Raw genomic sequence first — 16,160 nt, forward strand, 5'->3', positions numbered from 1 at the left:
GAGCAGAGACGTCAGGTTTAGTTTTATTTTTTCACTGCAGGTCAGATCGGTGACCAGATCTGGAGGAACATGTTTACTCCAGCTCAGAGTGAAAGAGTCGATCAGCTGCTTCAGGAGAAACTCTGGTCTGTCTCTGAAGTGCATCTGGGAATAAGCAGCTCTAATTCCTAGAAATCTAAAATTCACCGTATTCAGTGAACACTGTGTTTCTTGTTTTTACAACATCTACAGCTGCTGATGTGTAAACTGTTGTTATGTGTCATGAAGGTTATCCATTAAAATGCTTTCTGAATCTTCAGTATGAGGAAAAATGAAGATAAAACACTAATCAAAGCTGTTGGCCAATCTGTTGCATTTATTGAATGTCAAAAGGAATTAAATTGTGTTTCTAGTAGAACGGTGCAGGCCGCTTTGGTCACTGGAGCCGACTCCACACTTCAATTCTCTTCATCTAGAAAGAGGAGGAGAAAAACAATTAGCAGCGAACATAACAGGATTAATATGGAGATTGTTTGGTAAATTAGCCTGATGACTGAGGAAACCTGCTTCTAGGAACAGACCCTGAATTTATACTCAGACAATGATAATTTCAAGGAAGTCTGAAGAGCTCTGAAGGCAAACACTCGCCTGTATTCATCAACCTCTAACAACGCTTATCATTTGGAACATGTAAGTTGCCTAATGTTAGCCACTTAGCATGACCGCTCGCTCTCCGTGGCAACACGTTGTCCACGTTGGTGGTTCAGATACATTTGGAATCGTTCATTTTCACCAGTGTCGTTAGCGGGCGCTTGTAAAATGTGTATTTTAAAAGGCTCATTATTACAGGTTTGTTTTACTCTGTAATGTAGCACAGTGTTACCAATGTTACTGATTACATTCTCCCTCAGCCCTGAAGTCAAACCATTTTTCTGATGACCCCGAAAATATATATTTAAATTATTAAATTAATACCATAAACGTGTGACAAATACTACACTAATCACTAACTAATAGTCGACCAGGCAAATCTTAATTATATTAATTATCTCCAAAGGCAACAGCTGACTGTTTTTGGTTGACTTTGAACATCTCTTCAACACAAGACACGATGGATGATGGATCTTTGTAGGAATGCATCCAAAACATCCCTATGGCCCCGATCAGACAGCATGTGGTTTCTATAGTGAGAGGCGTCTTTTTGTTCAGTTGTTCTTTAAAGACAGGGAGTGTTTTGTGCGCCACCTTTCGTGCCCTGGCTGCCTCGCGTTTTTTGAATGCTCAGAGCAAAGTCAACAAGGAAAATCTTTGGTTGGGGCAGCTCTATTGTCTAAACACATTTACAGCAAAACCAGTTCTCTGTTTTTGTGATTAGGGAGAGAAATTGAGGCCGAGAGAAGCAGGGAGGGAGGCGGTCTCGTTCAACCTCCATTAGATTCACTGACCGACATCAGAGACGGGTGAAGACACCTGGGGCCGGGTTCACAAAGATATTTCAGACTGGTCTGTAGTGTTGGGCCAGTCTTCATTTTGCTCACAGATTAGTATAATGCAAATAAAACCGTTTCACAAAAAGAAAGAGACTGACTCATTTTAAGTTCATTTTAAACAATAAATGACCAGTGGCACCCAGCAACAAAAAAACAGGAAAACATGGCTTGTGGTTTGCTAACAGGAAGGGAAAGAGTTTTTAGAGACCGCAGTGATTTTTTTTTCCAATCAGATTTTTCATCAAATCATTACACTCTTCATACAGTCTTTAACTGTTGAACTCTCTGCTGGGGTAAGCTGGGGAGCTGAGCTGTTGGATGGGGTTCCTCAGTTGGCCATTTTTTATATATTGAAAAAAGTCTTAATTTACCCAGAATAAACTCTACCACAGTCCGGCTTAAGTTAGTCAAGAACTAAACTGCTCTGTGCAACATATGGATTCAGACTAAGTCTCTCTGAAGACTGACTGTTGTTCTATCTAAGACACAGTCAAAGTCTGTCTTTGTGAAACCGGCTCCTGGAGTCATGATGCTTTTAGCTCTAAAATAAACTTTTTTGTGCAAGTAGAAAAAAAAACTTGATTTCCTGGATGTAGAAGTTAGAGTAAAAGTAGCAGGAATCTCACCTTCTTCCTCCTCATCCTCTTCATCCTCCTCTTCCTCCTCCTCCTCATCAGAGCTGAAGGTGCCATCAGGCAGGCTGTACACCCGGATGACTTGCTGTTGACAGAAAACACACAGTGTCACCACGTCAGCTCCGACAGTTTACAGCTGCCTGTAGCTCCTGAACCGGATCTGCTCTCTCACCTTGTTGGGGTCCTTCAGGATCAGGTACTTGCCCTCATCCAGCTTGCGGCAGATGTCGATGACGCAGCGGAGGATTCCCCAGGCGTTCTCCATGCTCAGGTTGATCTGGCTGGCGAACTCGTTGGGTTTGAACTGCTGCGTGCCCAGGATGACGTGGCGAGCCGAGTCCTTCACGTGGTAACGAGACACGTACCTGAGGAACACAGAGATACGATGAACGGTGGATACAAACTTCTACGGCTCTGTTGGACTGTTTGTCCCTTCACAGGAAACAGAATCCACCCTTACAACAGGAAGAGCGTGTGTGTGCTTTATTCGTCCAATCAAATGGTCATTATTATTCAGGCAGAAAACGGAGACGTGCTGTTTCTGGACTGACAGACTTCTGCAGCTCTTTGACATCAAAACAAGTAGACAGTATAACAGGTCGCTCGTGTCTCTCTCACCCCAGTTTCAGGTATTCTGATCCCGCCAACATGGCGCAGCAGGTCCAGCGGGCCAGTTTGTAGCTGTTGTTCTTCAGCTCGGTGGCCAGGACGGCTCCCCTCTGAGAGTCCAGCTTCTGACGCCAGTCCACGCCGTTACAATACTGATGGTGACGCAGACAGACAGAAGCTTTATAACACAACAGCAACTGTTCAACTGATGCTGCAGGTAAAGGGTCTGCACAGGATTTCCCCACTTAATACAAAGACTTGATTCCCAACACAAGTTTAAATTAAACTTAATTTTAAAAAGAGAGACATCTCAGTTTCAGCTGGTCAAAGTTCTTTCATGTTCTACACTGAATAGTCATTTCACATCAGGGAGATTTTTACAGTTTGACAGGTTATGTGTCTTTTATTTTTCTAAAATATCTAGTTACTGGCCAGACATTTACTATGTGTCTGTATTTGGTTGTTAAGGGTCAAAAAAATCAAGAAATTCTTCTTGTGAAAAAAAAAACAGAACAAACCAAAAAAATATGGATCATTTAGCTTCACACTGGACCCTTGTGAGTTAGGTTCAGTTAGGATACCATCTACTTTACACATGACTGCAAAAATAAAAATGACAAATGACTGTTTTCCCAGCCTTGTAATAGTATGAAAAGTAGCTCATGACCGAAAAACATCAGCCGCCATTAAAACCACTAAACCTGCCCCCCCCCCCCCCCGCCTTCTCTTACCCTGGAGTCCCACTCGTTGAGGGTCTTGATGTTAACGAAGGAAACTTCTCCGTTGGCGCCGGTCATCACTCCGTCGTGTTCGCAGCGGACAATCAGATCGATGTCGTCCCCGAGCTTCCAGTGACGGTACCTGAAACACAAAGACGATACGTCAGCCTTTGGGGACCCAGTGTTGATTAACCTAACTCATCAAATTAAGTTAATTAGAGACATTGTTTGCCTATTCACCTATACTTCCCAGCATGCAGTGCATTAAGGTTAAGAGAAATCATTTCTCATATGAAATAAATGTGTCTAGAAGTCTAGACCGGTGGAGAACAGAGGATATAAAAGAATCAACTTGACAATTAACTAAACAACTCAGTTCAGTGTTTACCTGTAGGCCACAGACGCCACCTCGCTCTTGTCCATGTCCTCCTCCACAAACGGGTTGGAGGTAGGAAACTTGTAACGTTCCCCACCCTGAATAAAAGGAAACAAACACACACAAGTGAAACATTTCATTTTAGGACATTTTATAGATCTAGTTATGTCAAAGAGCCCAGACAGGAAAATAACTCATGTGTAACTCCTAACTGAGACAAATCAAGTTCTGCTGGAGGCACTAGATGACACCTCTGCAGGTCATAACAACAGAAACTGTGCCAAGCTTCACCAAGACTCATTTTCTACAAACAAAAGACACATTTTAAGAAGATGCTGTAAATCACATTAAATGTGACACATATGGGTTTTAAATTGTGTATGTTTTTACCATCCGTAAACACTGCTGGCTGAAGTTGTGGTTGATGTACGTGGCCTCCATCGCCAGGTTACGGGGAGAGTTGAAGGAGTTGCCCTCATCCTGTGGTGGCTCATTGGCCGTCTCACTCACAGTGAGCAAATCTGAGAGGAAGAGTTACAGATGTTGAGTTACATAGCAGCACAGCAGTTAAAAACTGTGAGTTAAACTGTGATAAAGTGGCCTCAGAAGGACAGGAACAAATCGGAATCATTCCCCATTCCCGTAACACTGACTCATCTGAAAAACTAGGGTCACGTCAGGATCCACTTTTCCTTTTTTCTCTTGCCAATGTTAAGCTACTGTGACTGCAACTCGGGTTCTCACATTAAAAGTTTTACAGAAAAAAAAGTCTTTTACTGTGAAAAACCATCAGGATGCATTGATGGTAGCTTAAGATTGATCAGAAGACACAGCAGGAATTAATTACAGTATGAAAAATGTACCTGAAATTTAATTTACCATATGAGCTGTTGTAGCAGGCTCCAGGTAATTTCACTTGATTCAGTGTTTTTTTGTTTTTGTTTTTTTTAATCTGCTGTTATTTGAGGTTTTATGGTTCGACCACCAAAGATTTCGGGAGCAGGTGTGAGCAGCTCTCACAAGGCCTCACCAAAGTCAGAGTTGTCTCTCTTGTCGAAGAACAGCTTGTTGCCCACTCTCTGCACGATGATGTCCCAGGAGTTGACTGAGCGTGTGCAGCACATCAGGGTCGCCAGGATGGCGTCAGTGGCAAACACGTTGCCCTGGGTCTTGGCCAGCTGGAGACGGAAAGAAACAAAGATTATTACAAGTGTCCAAACATTAGATGTCTGACTGGAGAGTTCAGAGCATCTTCTTTTAATTTAAAATTTTGGTCTCATGTCTGAATAAACACCTGGGTTATTTTTTCAATAAAAGTCATGACTACAATCTCACTGGTTGGAGCCAGTAGCATTTCCATATCACTGTCAACATGGAACAAGTCTGTTTTAGGCTGTCGATACTACTACCTTTTAGTTTTAAAACTCATCTCTTATGTTTACTCCAGAGGTCCACACTACTCCAGAATCTTTCAGAAACTCTGACGGACCTGTTTCAGTTTGAAACTCTGGGCTTGTGTTGTAGTCTGAACGGGCATGACTTGGACATCCACGGTCACTCCCTGATTGGCTCTTATCAGCCTCGACTACCAGTGGTGAATACAACATGATAATGAAATACAAGCATTACTGAACTTGTTGTCTTTGCTGGCAGCTGGCAGTTAAATTCTGTATTTTGACACTGCAGCTCTCTTTGCTGCTCCTCATTTATAGTATTTTCTGCCACTAATCAACTGCAGAGTAGACAATCTGCTTCCCGTTTACACCGGCTCGCACTTGCGAAGTGAATGTGAATATCGGGTCATGTGATATGTGTTTTCAGGTGTGTTAGTCTGGACAGCTGTTTTAAATTGAAAATGTATCAGTGTGGACGTAGCCTAAATGCAGTCATGTTGACACATCTTCACACAAGATTACAATGTGGTTTGCCCTCCTGAAGACGAGATAACCAGACAGCTCACACCGTAAGGTCATAGGTTACAGGTAACTTCCTGTACTGTCCCACGTGTTACATGCCGAATATCATGCATGTGGTGTGGCTCTTAACGGTCTTTGCATGTCTGAATAAAGCCATAAGGGACATTAACACACATCTGTCACTTCTCCATCAGCAGTGTCACATATTCCATGTCTGAAGCGGGCTCGTGTTGTGTTTACTGGAACAGCTGGTTATATAGAAAAAAACTTGAGACCTTGCGGATGACTGGATCATCAGTGGTAGTAACAGTGTGGAAGATCCTCTTGATGCTTTTCAGCTGCTTCTCATTGCGGGTGGTGATGCGGTCGAAAGCCTTGTCGTAGTACTCCAGGGCTCCGCAGCACTCGCTGGAGGAGGAAACGGGAAACAACAGCTCATCATCTTCTGTATCTCACCTCTGATACAAGTTGAATGAGTGACGACAGAGAGCAGGACGGTTTCACTTACATGTCAAGAGGGTCAGCCACCTCCATGTACCTCATCTTCATTAGTCTGGGGAAGTCCATCTCCTCCTTCACCTCCCAGTCGCTCCTCACCTCCACAGAGGAGTCTCTGGGCTTCAGCTGGGCCTGGAGGGAGGGAGGGGGTCGCACAGGTGGGACAAAGGTAAACATCCATGTTAGCAAAAACCCTAAGTAGGAAAATGAGCTGCTTCATGCAAACAAAACAGAATTTACTCACTGACAAAATACGTGTTTCTCACAACTTTTTATTTAAATTTTGGAATCCTGGGATAAGAAACAATTCATTTATGATACAGTATTATCTTTAAGATGCGTGTTTGTCTTGTGTAGCCAGTATAGGTGTGTCACAATTATTTTCATAATGGACTGACATGATTTCATTATTCATTAATTGCTTATAAAATGTCAGTGAAAACATCTGTTAGAATTTCTGCACAGTCTAAGGTGACATGTTTAAACGTAAAGATTTTTCCATCACATATCACATATATATTGAGCAGCTGCAACCAGCAAATGTTTGGCATTTATGTTATGTAAAATGACAAAAACAATGAATCAATTATCAGAAGTGACACTTCTTAATTTTCTGTTCAACGACTGATAAATACCTGGGATTTCTGGTCCCACTTCTGACGGACACCAAACTGCTTTTGGAACTTCTTCTGCAGACGCATGCGATCCCTGAAAAACACAAACACATTAACTGAAGTCTTTACAATCTGGCCTGCTGTGGGCAGAAAATGTGCAAATCTCATGCTCCCTCTCTTCTTGTGTGGAGCCCAGAAGATGACACATTTGGCAGAAATGAGCTGGAACAGGACTTTTCCTTCAGGCAGAGCTTTGACGGACTCTCACCTCTCCTTCTGCTTGGCGCTCTTCGGGAGCGTCTGCATGTTGAACTGGGTCATGTTCCTCCGGTCCTTATCCCTGCGCAGATTCCTCTGTTGAAACAAGAATCATCCTGTTAGAGGACTAGTTCAAATATAAAACAAAACCCTTGTATTGTAATAAACTGAAACATTTCAGGGTTTCTGCCTTAAATTTAGGACCCGACACAGAGAATTCAGTTCAAACCCGTTTCATGATCATACCGACCACAGAACGACAGAAAACCAGCAGAAACTATAAGGCTTTAAATAATTTAGTAAGTACATGAATTTATTCACCCATTGTCACATAACTAATTAAATTAACTTGACTAGGATGCAGATAAGCAGCAGTGTATTTAAGTGGTGACTTGAAATTCAAGACTTTTCAATTGCTAAACTAAATTCATTTCTTTGTGAGAACCGCAGACGCCCTGTGACGTTCAGCGTCTCTGTGGCTTTGGTCTGTTGTACCTGAGCAAATCTCATGCGGTTCCTCTGGTATGCCGTCTTCTGAGTCTTGGCGGTGTCCACCAGCTGGAAGCTCGTCTCGTCCTCCTCATGAAAGTAGGCGTACTGACTGCCGCCTCCGAACTGAGAGGAATACTTATCTAAAGGCAAAACATATACACAAGTAATGATGTTGAAGACATTCCAGAAACAGGAGTGAAAAGCATTTGTGTTTCAAGTTGGTTTTAAAATACAATGACTTAAACGTGAATAAATTAGTTTTGCATCGCCTGTCTAATCTGAAGTTTTATACCTCAGTCTGTTTATAAAATTTGATCTTTACGTGTTTCCCACATGTTGACAATTTATTTGTGTGGATTAATCGACTTCACAAACTACCGATGAGGAAGTTAGTGTGTCCAGACCTCTCAATCTATTTATATTTTCAACTCTATGCTACCACACAAACAACAAATTCTTGTTATCGGTTTTGCCTAGATTTGTTTTATTTCTTCGGTTTGCTCTGCATGGTTTGAACACTGTCTTGGGAATGTTTATTTTATTGCTTTTGTTTCTGTCAGTAATTTTAACCATCAGTTCACTTTCCACCACCAACACAGGCATTTTTAAAGAAGTGTTGACTAATGTACGCTGTCCTTACTAATAAATAAAATGTACATAAGAGGAACATCTTGAACAGCCTCTCACTCACTTGTGTATCTCTTGTCTTGATAAGTTGCTCCAGTCCAGTCAGCGACCTGACAAAAGACAACGCTCGTTAGGAAAACTGTGGAAAACAAACTCAGGACAACTTGGTTCAGCAGAAAACTGTAGAAGTATCTAATGTGAGAGAACAAACCTTTCCCAGACGGTCTCCTTTGCTGAAAGGCTGGTAGGGCATGTCTTTAAACTTCTCTGGGACTGCACATGGACCCCATCCGGACGGATTGTCCTGGATCACAGGGGCGTTGAACTTCGCCATCTCCTGAGGTCAAAGTGAAAATATGAAGAGTTTTTTTTTTAAGATGAGTTTAAACTGTAGAAGGTGGATTTATCTCACATATGCACAGGGTCTCAGGCAATGAGTAGCACTGATCTCTTCAGCAATGCACCACAATTAATAGGCACTGATCAGCTTGCGCAGTGGGCTAGTCATCACTGACCCGTGAAATTAATTACCAACTATTTTGATAATCAAATAATCAATTTAATCACTTTTCCAAGCCAAACATTTGCTGCTCCCAGCTTCTCACATGTCAAGATGCTGCTCTTGGTTGTACATGATAGTAAACTAAACATCCTTGAGTTCAAAACTGCTGGATGGACCAGCAGTTCAAAGAAGACATTTAAGTACTGGCTCACATCATTAATTAGTTCTTATTTATGGCCTTTAAAAGAACACACCCCAGCAGAGGAGACACCACTCCTTCACATCATGCTGAATTAACTAGAGGACACATTAATGTGTGACAACCTTAAACCAGTAAACACTAAGTATGTGAGTCCTTCAGAGAGCTTGGAAGAGGCCATACTATAAAGATTATTTCAAACAGCATCTTTACCGGCATCCTGACCTCAAAAGTATCTCGACTGGAACATAAAACTGACGAACTGCGCTCATTAGATTATGTTAAGGAAAGGAGAATTGCAATGTCTTCTGGATCACACTTCTGAATCGCGTTTTTTTTATTTTCTTCTGGCAGTGACTCAGTTAGCTAACGGTGGCTACAGCTAATGCTAGTCATCCTGCCAGGTGGCCGTGCTAGCAAGGCTAAGCTAACTGAGCGGTGTGCTGCTAACATCCTCACAGGACTCTCTAGTGTTTAACTCCACACACAACAAAAACACAACAGTTTTATACATCTGTACATGTTTTACTTTAGTCTCACCGTGAATGATGTGTCACCGTGCAGAGCTGTTTATTTCCGCCGGTTCTCACACGGTACGAAACCCAGACACAGCGCCGGAGCCAAAGGAAGTGGACGTCTGCCGTAAAGCAAGAGGAGGGTTGTTCCTGCCGTACCACAAGTGCAGCTGTCGTAATGTTAAAAGTATATACTAGTACTATTAGTACTATTAGTACTATTACTACTACCACTACTACTACTACTACTACTACTACTACTAGGCTACTACTACCACTGCTACTACTAATAATGATGATACCTCATTTTATGTTTTTGTATTACTGCATTGCTTTGTATTCATATCATAAATTTAAATAAGCAAGATAACTTGTAACTAAAGTTACACTCATAAGGTATTTTCATAACTAGAAGGCCTTGATTATGTTTTACCTCACAGCTATATTATAGAAATAAAATGATGTGAGCAAATATTCTTTTCTGGTCTTTCCTTGATTATTTAAAAATATTTTTCTCTTCATGTTACATTTGGAATAACAGAGACATTCCCTGCAAGAAGAGGTTTGAACATAAAATATCAGATTATTAAATTGTACAATTCAAATGGTTCAATTTTTGGAGGAATTTGCTATAGTTTTTGATGCAGTTTATTTTAGCGTATTAGCTTTTCACAGGAATACAGTAACTCTTCAGTTAGTTCGTCAGTCTGTTAGAATTAGTTGGCTACTAACTCAAATAAATATGAAAACAGAACCAGAGATGAGTATTTCAATAAAGATAACAAACAAAAATGATTCTGATGTTTTTTAAAAAGCAAAAAACAAAACAAAACAAAAAACGTTGTTTTGTTGGATTTTTCCCTGTGCACCTTACATTTGTCATGAGCATCTACATGAGGAAACGTTGCCCTGTTATGTTTTTTTTTTCACCATCGCCATTGTGATTACTCACTGTGACCACCAGGTGACAGGAATACACAAATTTTGTCAAAGCTAAATGGAGGCAAAAGCATTGAGAGAGAGGGGCTGCAGATAGATCAATAAACCACACATATTTTTTACTATTTTCTGTCAAGAATTTTACTTTTCTGCAGACAGAGATTACAGGCAGGTTTGTGTATTAGGGTGGGAGGTTATTAGGGCGCAATTTAATTGATAAACATGGCTGCTTAGTGCACTATCGACCTGTTTAAGCAGCAGTGAGTGCAAAATGTTCTGCCTGACTGTGCAGCCTTCAGATAAATCAGATAAATGAGTGTATTTTAAATGCTGTGAGTGTTTGCATCCTCTCTTTTCTTTTCCCTCTGCTTATTTCACACAGGACATATCAAGTCAGTGTTTTGAAAAAAACATAATTCAAGCTTCATTCATTATGAAGTGAATTTCAATTTGCCTTCTATGTTAAACAGATGATTAGACAGTGTATGTACTTTGTTCACATACACAGACAGTATAGTCAAAAGAGCTTTAGAAGTGTAAATCAAACTCACGTCACCTGTGTACATTTCCAGAATGATAACTAAGCATTACAACACACTGATCCTCTCTGCTGTCACTCATCAGGCCTCGAGTGTACTTTTTAAACTAACCCCTGGATCCAATTAAGATGTTATTCATGCACTGCAACGGTGGCTTTACAGCCATGAAGGTGTCTGTCTGTGTGACAGATGTCGATTACATATAGAGGAAATATTACACATGGGATTCACCACCAGCATTTGTACATGCTGCCCAGGGACCAGTCTGCTGATGAATGACGCTGCCATCTTTGAACAGCCGGTCTTTTCGACATCTACATCGACCTATGCATCAAAGACCTATACAAACCTTTAATCCTTACTTTATATATCAGCTGTAATCTCAGCAAGATATTGTGCCATATTACATGTTTTCTGTGTTGCCTCATAGCCTGGCAGCTGGGCTGTGAGTCATATCAAACATGCCCACTGTTGTCCTTCAGGGACTTTTGGAGCAGCACTGACAACAGATGGTAAAGTCAGTGTCTGCATAAGTCATATTCATTATGTTTGTTAATGGGGATAAGGCTGTGACTGATTATTTCTGTCGACTAAACCAAATGTTAGTTGCATTCTCACATTGACTTTAATGTGCACAAGTTAATAGTTGCAAGATTAATATAGTACAATTTTGATCTATTTTTTTTTACTTAATTTTACTAATTAACCTTTTGTCAGCAATTCCACCACTTTAGTCCAGACTGAAATAGCCTACCACAACAACTGTTGGGTCTATTACCATAAAAGTGTGTGCAGATGCTCATGGTCCCCAGAAGATGAATCCAACTGACTTTGGTGATCCCTGACTTTTCCTTCATCCCCATGATGTTCACCTTTGTGTTTTTGAGTGAAATGTTTGACTGCTTTCATACCGACACCCATGTCCCCCCCAGGTGTAATAACCTCCGTGATCCTCTGACCTGAAGGTGGCATCAGATGAAATGTCAAAGATTTGTCAGGAAACTATACTGCCTAACTCAGGATATTCTCATCAGCTTCAGCCGTGCTTTGTGTTTAGTGCTAATTAGCAAATATTAACAAGCTAATATGTTAAACAAAGATGGTGCATATGGCAAAGGTTATACCTGGCACACATCAGCATGTTATAATTGTCACTGGATGTGTTAGCATGCTGATGTTAGCATTTGAAGCAAAGCACTGTTATGCCTGAGTGCAGCCTCACGCAGCTGCTAGCATGGCTCTACTCTCTGGCCACGTTGTGGTGGTGTCCTATATTCGATGACGAGATAATTACACATTCACAACATTAGATACTGTTTTTGAATGGAGAGAGCACCAGTCTAACGGCCTTTTAAGAGTGTTGCATCATGGTTGTTTGTAGCCTTAATGTTGCTTAGCATTTGAGTGCTTTCAGTCTGTTTATAGTGATTATTTGTGAGTTAGTCAGACATAAAAGTTAGCCCAATTAAACCTGGAGGAGTTTCTAAAGGCTCATGTGATGTGTTTTACTGCCTCAGAGGAAATAAATTCATTACTAGTGCAGCGCCTCCTCATGTCTTTATACTGCAGAAATGAACCAGGGATAAAAACTGTCAGCAGCCAAAAATTACAGCTCTTACAGATGATGTTTGAAAAACTGATACACAAATCAAAATTCCCTGTGTTTCAAGTTTCACTTCTATGAGTGAAAACAAGGACTCCCGACAACCTTCCCAACAGGACGAGTGTAAAAATGTCTCCTATCTTCAAAAAGTATTTTTCTCAAAAACAGACACTGGGAAATGAGGGGTCAACTGATCAGAGTTGTCTTGTTTTTGACCATTGATATGACTTGTTGTTGGATCACACCGGAAGACTACCAGCTGCAAATCCTTTTTTTTCTTGTATACAGGCCTATAATGTGTTGTGATACATGCCTGATTTCCAGATACATATGAGGCTGAAGTCATCTGGAAAAGAACTCCCACACATGGTCACCAAGTTTATTAAAGAAGATCATCACACATAAAACTATGAATAGAATGGTTCAGTTATCACAGAAAATGATGATAAACATTCACAAATCCATTTAGAAATCACATAAAAAAAATACATTCCATACAACTCCAGAACTTGCCTGAGAATCATCATGTTTTTAAGTTTTCTCCAGTGTCAGAATAATCCATTGACAGTTGTCTGTACATCCATGGGTACACTGCAAATTGGAACTGCTAATAGCAAATTTGGCAAACTTCTAATGGTGCCTATTTGCCAGAATGAAAACAAATATAGGCTGAAATGATTCCATGGCAACATTACAACTACTTTTTGTTTACATCCCCTTGAGATCCCAAATTATGGGAACTGTACTCCCAACATTTGAAGCAAGATTTCCCCCATGTAACAGTGAGACAGGGAATAATAGCAGGAGTTGAAAAACCATTATCCTAAAACAACTTGTAAAAACCTGCATATATATATTGATGTTATTCTTGTGTTCCCATATTCAAATCCAGGATACTACAGATAACAGTTTGACTGTTTCATAAATCTGTTAAAACCATTTACGATTTATTTATTTATTTAATATCAATCATTATTTATGTTTCACTGCAGTTTTCTTTGGGCTTTGTGTTTCTTTAACACGTTTCTGAAAGTTAATTAGGTATCGGGAGAAAATTGCAGACACCTGTGCAAAACCATTTTGTTTCGCTGCTTCATGATTAGAGATGTTTGTTTCAATGAAAGCTTGTAGTATGATGAGTCCATGATGGTTTAGGCCAGATACAAAAAATACATTAAATCTCTTTCCTGCCGAGAGTTAGATGAGAAGACTGATAACTGATCTCTTGTCTGTGTGGTAAATATGAAGCTGCAGCTCTTCTAGCACGTTACTTCTCATGTTATTATGATGACACGTGGTTGTAAAGGGTTATGTGTGGATTAAACAAGATATCTGAGGTATTGGTGGGCTGATTTAGTTCCTTTTGGACAGAGCCAGGCTAGTTGTTTCCCATTGTTTCCAGTCTTTATGCTAAGCTATGCTAATCAGCTGTTGGCTGTATCTTGACTTTCACTGTTTAGACATGAGAGTGGTATCAAGTTCATAATTAACTAGATAGATAGTTGTCCAGCAGGACGCACATATGTGCAGTTATGATTTATAGTCCAGGTCATGAGCAATTAATGCTAAATACCTTTACCACCAGCTTAGATAGATAGATAGATAGATAGATAGATAGATAGATAGATAGATAGATAGATAGATAGATAGATAGATAGATAGATAGATAGATAGATAGATAGATAGAGTATCCGTCTAAAGTAAAGTAGGGAATAAAGTAAGACCTTTGCTGCAGCTGTAGCTGCTTCTCTGTCCTGCCAGAATGTTGTGGAGAGGATGGCTGGTATTATCCAAGATGGCCTCCATCTTACATTGCATGCGTCTCTCCACAGCAGTCCTGAGTGAGTCTAGACACAAACCCAACCTTTTTGACCAGCTTGTCCAGTCTCTTTGTGTTCATTTCTGACATGCTGCTGCCCCAGCAGACTGCAGCATAACAGAATACACAGGCCACCACTGACTGATAAAACATGTGCAGCATTTCACTGCAGATGTCAAAGGACCTGAGCTTCTTGAGGAAAAAGAGCCAGGACCAGTCCAGTTTACTGTCAAGGTGCACACCTAGGTATTTATAGGCATGTACCACCTCAATGTACCCACCGAATGTTGACTGGCTGAAGGGCGGGCCTAGACCTCCCAAAGTCGATGACCAGTTTCTCTGGATGAGCCAAGACTCAGAGTTGTATTTAAAGTCGGCCGTATGCAGGTTGAACAGGACAGGTCTGGTCAGGTAATCCACAATCTTACTCTTAGCAAGAAAGCAAATAAGTGTATTTCCCAAAATGTAGAACAAAACAAAAGCCACTAAAAGTTTCACTGAAATATATATTTTATTTCTTCACACTTCTGTCATATCTTTATACATATGACATTTTTGGCATAAAATATTGAAATTGCAGCAGCACTATTTGAAAAAAAAACAAAACGAACAACAACAACAACAACAACAATCCAGTGTGTATAATACACAAACTCACCAACCAACATCAAGTGGGATTATGTTGCACATTGTCCCCTAATGCTATGATTGACTGCAGATGATTTTCTGAAAAATGGTTGATTTTGGGTTGTACAGTGAATTCTCTGCTGCAGACACTTCAGCCTGAAGTTAAGGCTGTTTTTTGAAAACACAAAGTAATTAAGACTCCCACTCAGCATTACCCGCGGGATAGTTTTAAAGCTATTCATGCATCCTGATTACACTGCAGAAATAAACATGCATGGTTCTGTGTGCATACTCATTTTAAATGTGTTGTAGCTGCAGCAGAAGCTGCTTCACTGAGATATTTAAACCGACCCAAAAGGGACACATTAACATTTATTAGGATGGTGTGTGGACCTTGTTGTGTTCATCTTCTTGAGCTGATGACAGTGTTTGCTCTGGGTTTCTATAGCTGCTCCTGCCAAAAAAAAGTGAATAATAGGCTATTAGAGTTAACTTGAGTCTTGTCCATATTGCATGTGGGTGAAAGCCTGTGGGCAGAGAATCACACTGAGTCATAGCGATGCCACCAGCAGACTCATCAAATGACTATCATCTCTCCGTGTACAGTAAGCACAGGTGGGTTATCACTGCAGGGAGCTGGGGGATCACTCAGGCAGCTCAAACCGGCAATATTTATAGCCCAACACACACACACACATACACACACACACACACACACACACGGAAAATCACTAGTAAACAGAGAAGCAAACACACCGAGCTCTACTCACCCTGAACAAATCTCCGCTCTCATCAAACTGCAAGCCCCGGGGCCTGGCAAATAAAGTATCAGCCAGGCAAATCTCTTTTTAATGTGCCTTTAATGACGTTTTTATGCTCCTCAGTGGACCTTTGCAGAAGGGTGTGTGTGGGCGTGCGGGCTGAGGACCAGCCGAGAGCAGCAGCAGCAGCAACATTAATATCGAGCAGAGGCATCACTTCACTGTATTTACAGCCAGCTAAATATAACAAGCTGATACCAATGTGTGTGGTGTGTTAGCACTCATGAATGAACAGCGGGAAGGTGAGTTGAATGATGAATGATGGAGAGTTGTTGCCACGTTTACCTGCAAATTTATTTCAATGGTACTCAAAGTAAATTTACTGTAGTACTGTACAGAAGATAAAATGTGCCAAATGTTGTGAGGAAGCCCAGTGTTCATGT

The 16,160-nt window shown here is 40.8% G+C and overlaps 1 protein-coding gene across 1 annotated transcript; it reads right to left on the reverse strand.

Moving 5' to 3' along the window:
• Positions 1–335: 335 nt before the first annotated feature.
• On the reverse strand, positions 336–9,576 carry eif3d (eukaryotic translation initiation factor 3, subunit D). Its single transcript, XM_056402377.1, has 16 exons — positions 9,455–9,576; positions 8,425–8,550; positions 8,278–8,323; positions 7,590–7,726; positions 7,105–7,190; positions 6,858–6,930; positions 6,233–6,354; positions 6,000–6,132; positions 4,839–4,986; positions 4,199–4,329; positions 3,821–3,906; positions 3,445–3,574; positions 2,723–2,865; positions 2,277–2,469; positions 2,096–2,189; positions 336–451 (listed from the first exon to the last, which is right to left on the reverse strand). The coding sequence occupies exons 2-16, from the start codon at positions 8,545–8,547 to the stop codon at positions 438–440; spliced, it is 1,659 nt and encodes a 552-aa protein (XP_056258352.1). The 5' UTR covers positions 8,548–8,550; positions 9,455–9,576; the 3' UTR covers positions 336–437.
• Positions 9,577–16,160: the final 6,584 nt, after the last annotated feature.

The sequence above is a fragment of the Seriola aureovittata genome, chromosome 17 (genome assembly GCF_021018895.1).
Source record: "Seriola aureovittata isolate HTS-2021-v1 ecotype China chromosome 17, ASM2101889v1, whole genome shotgun sequence".
NCBI classification, from domain to species: Eukaryota; Metazoa; Chordata; class Actinopteri; order Carangiformes; family Carangidae; genus Seriola; species Seriola aureovittata.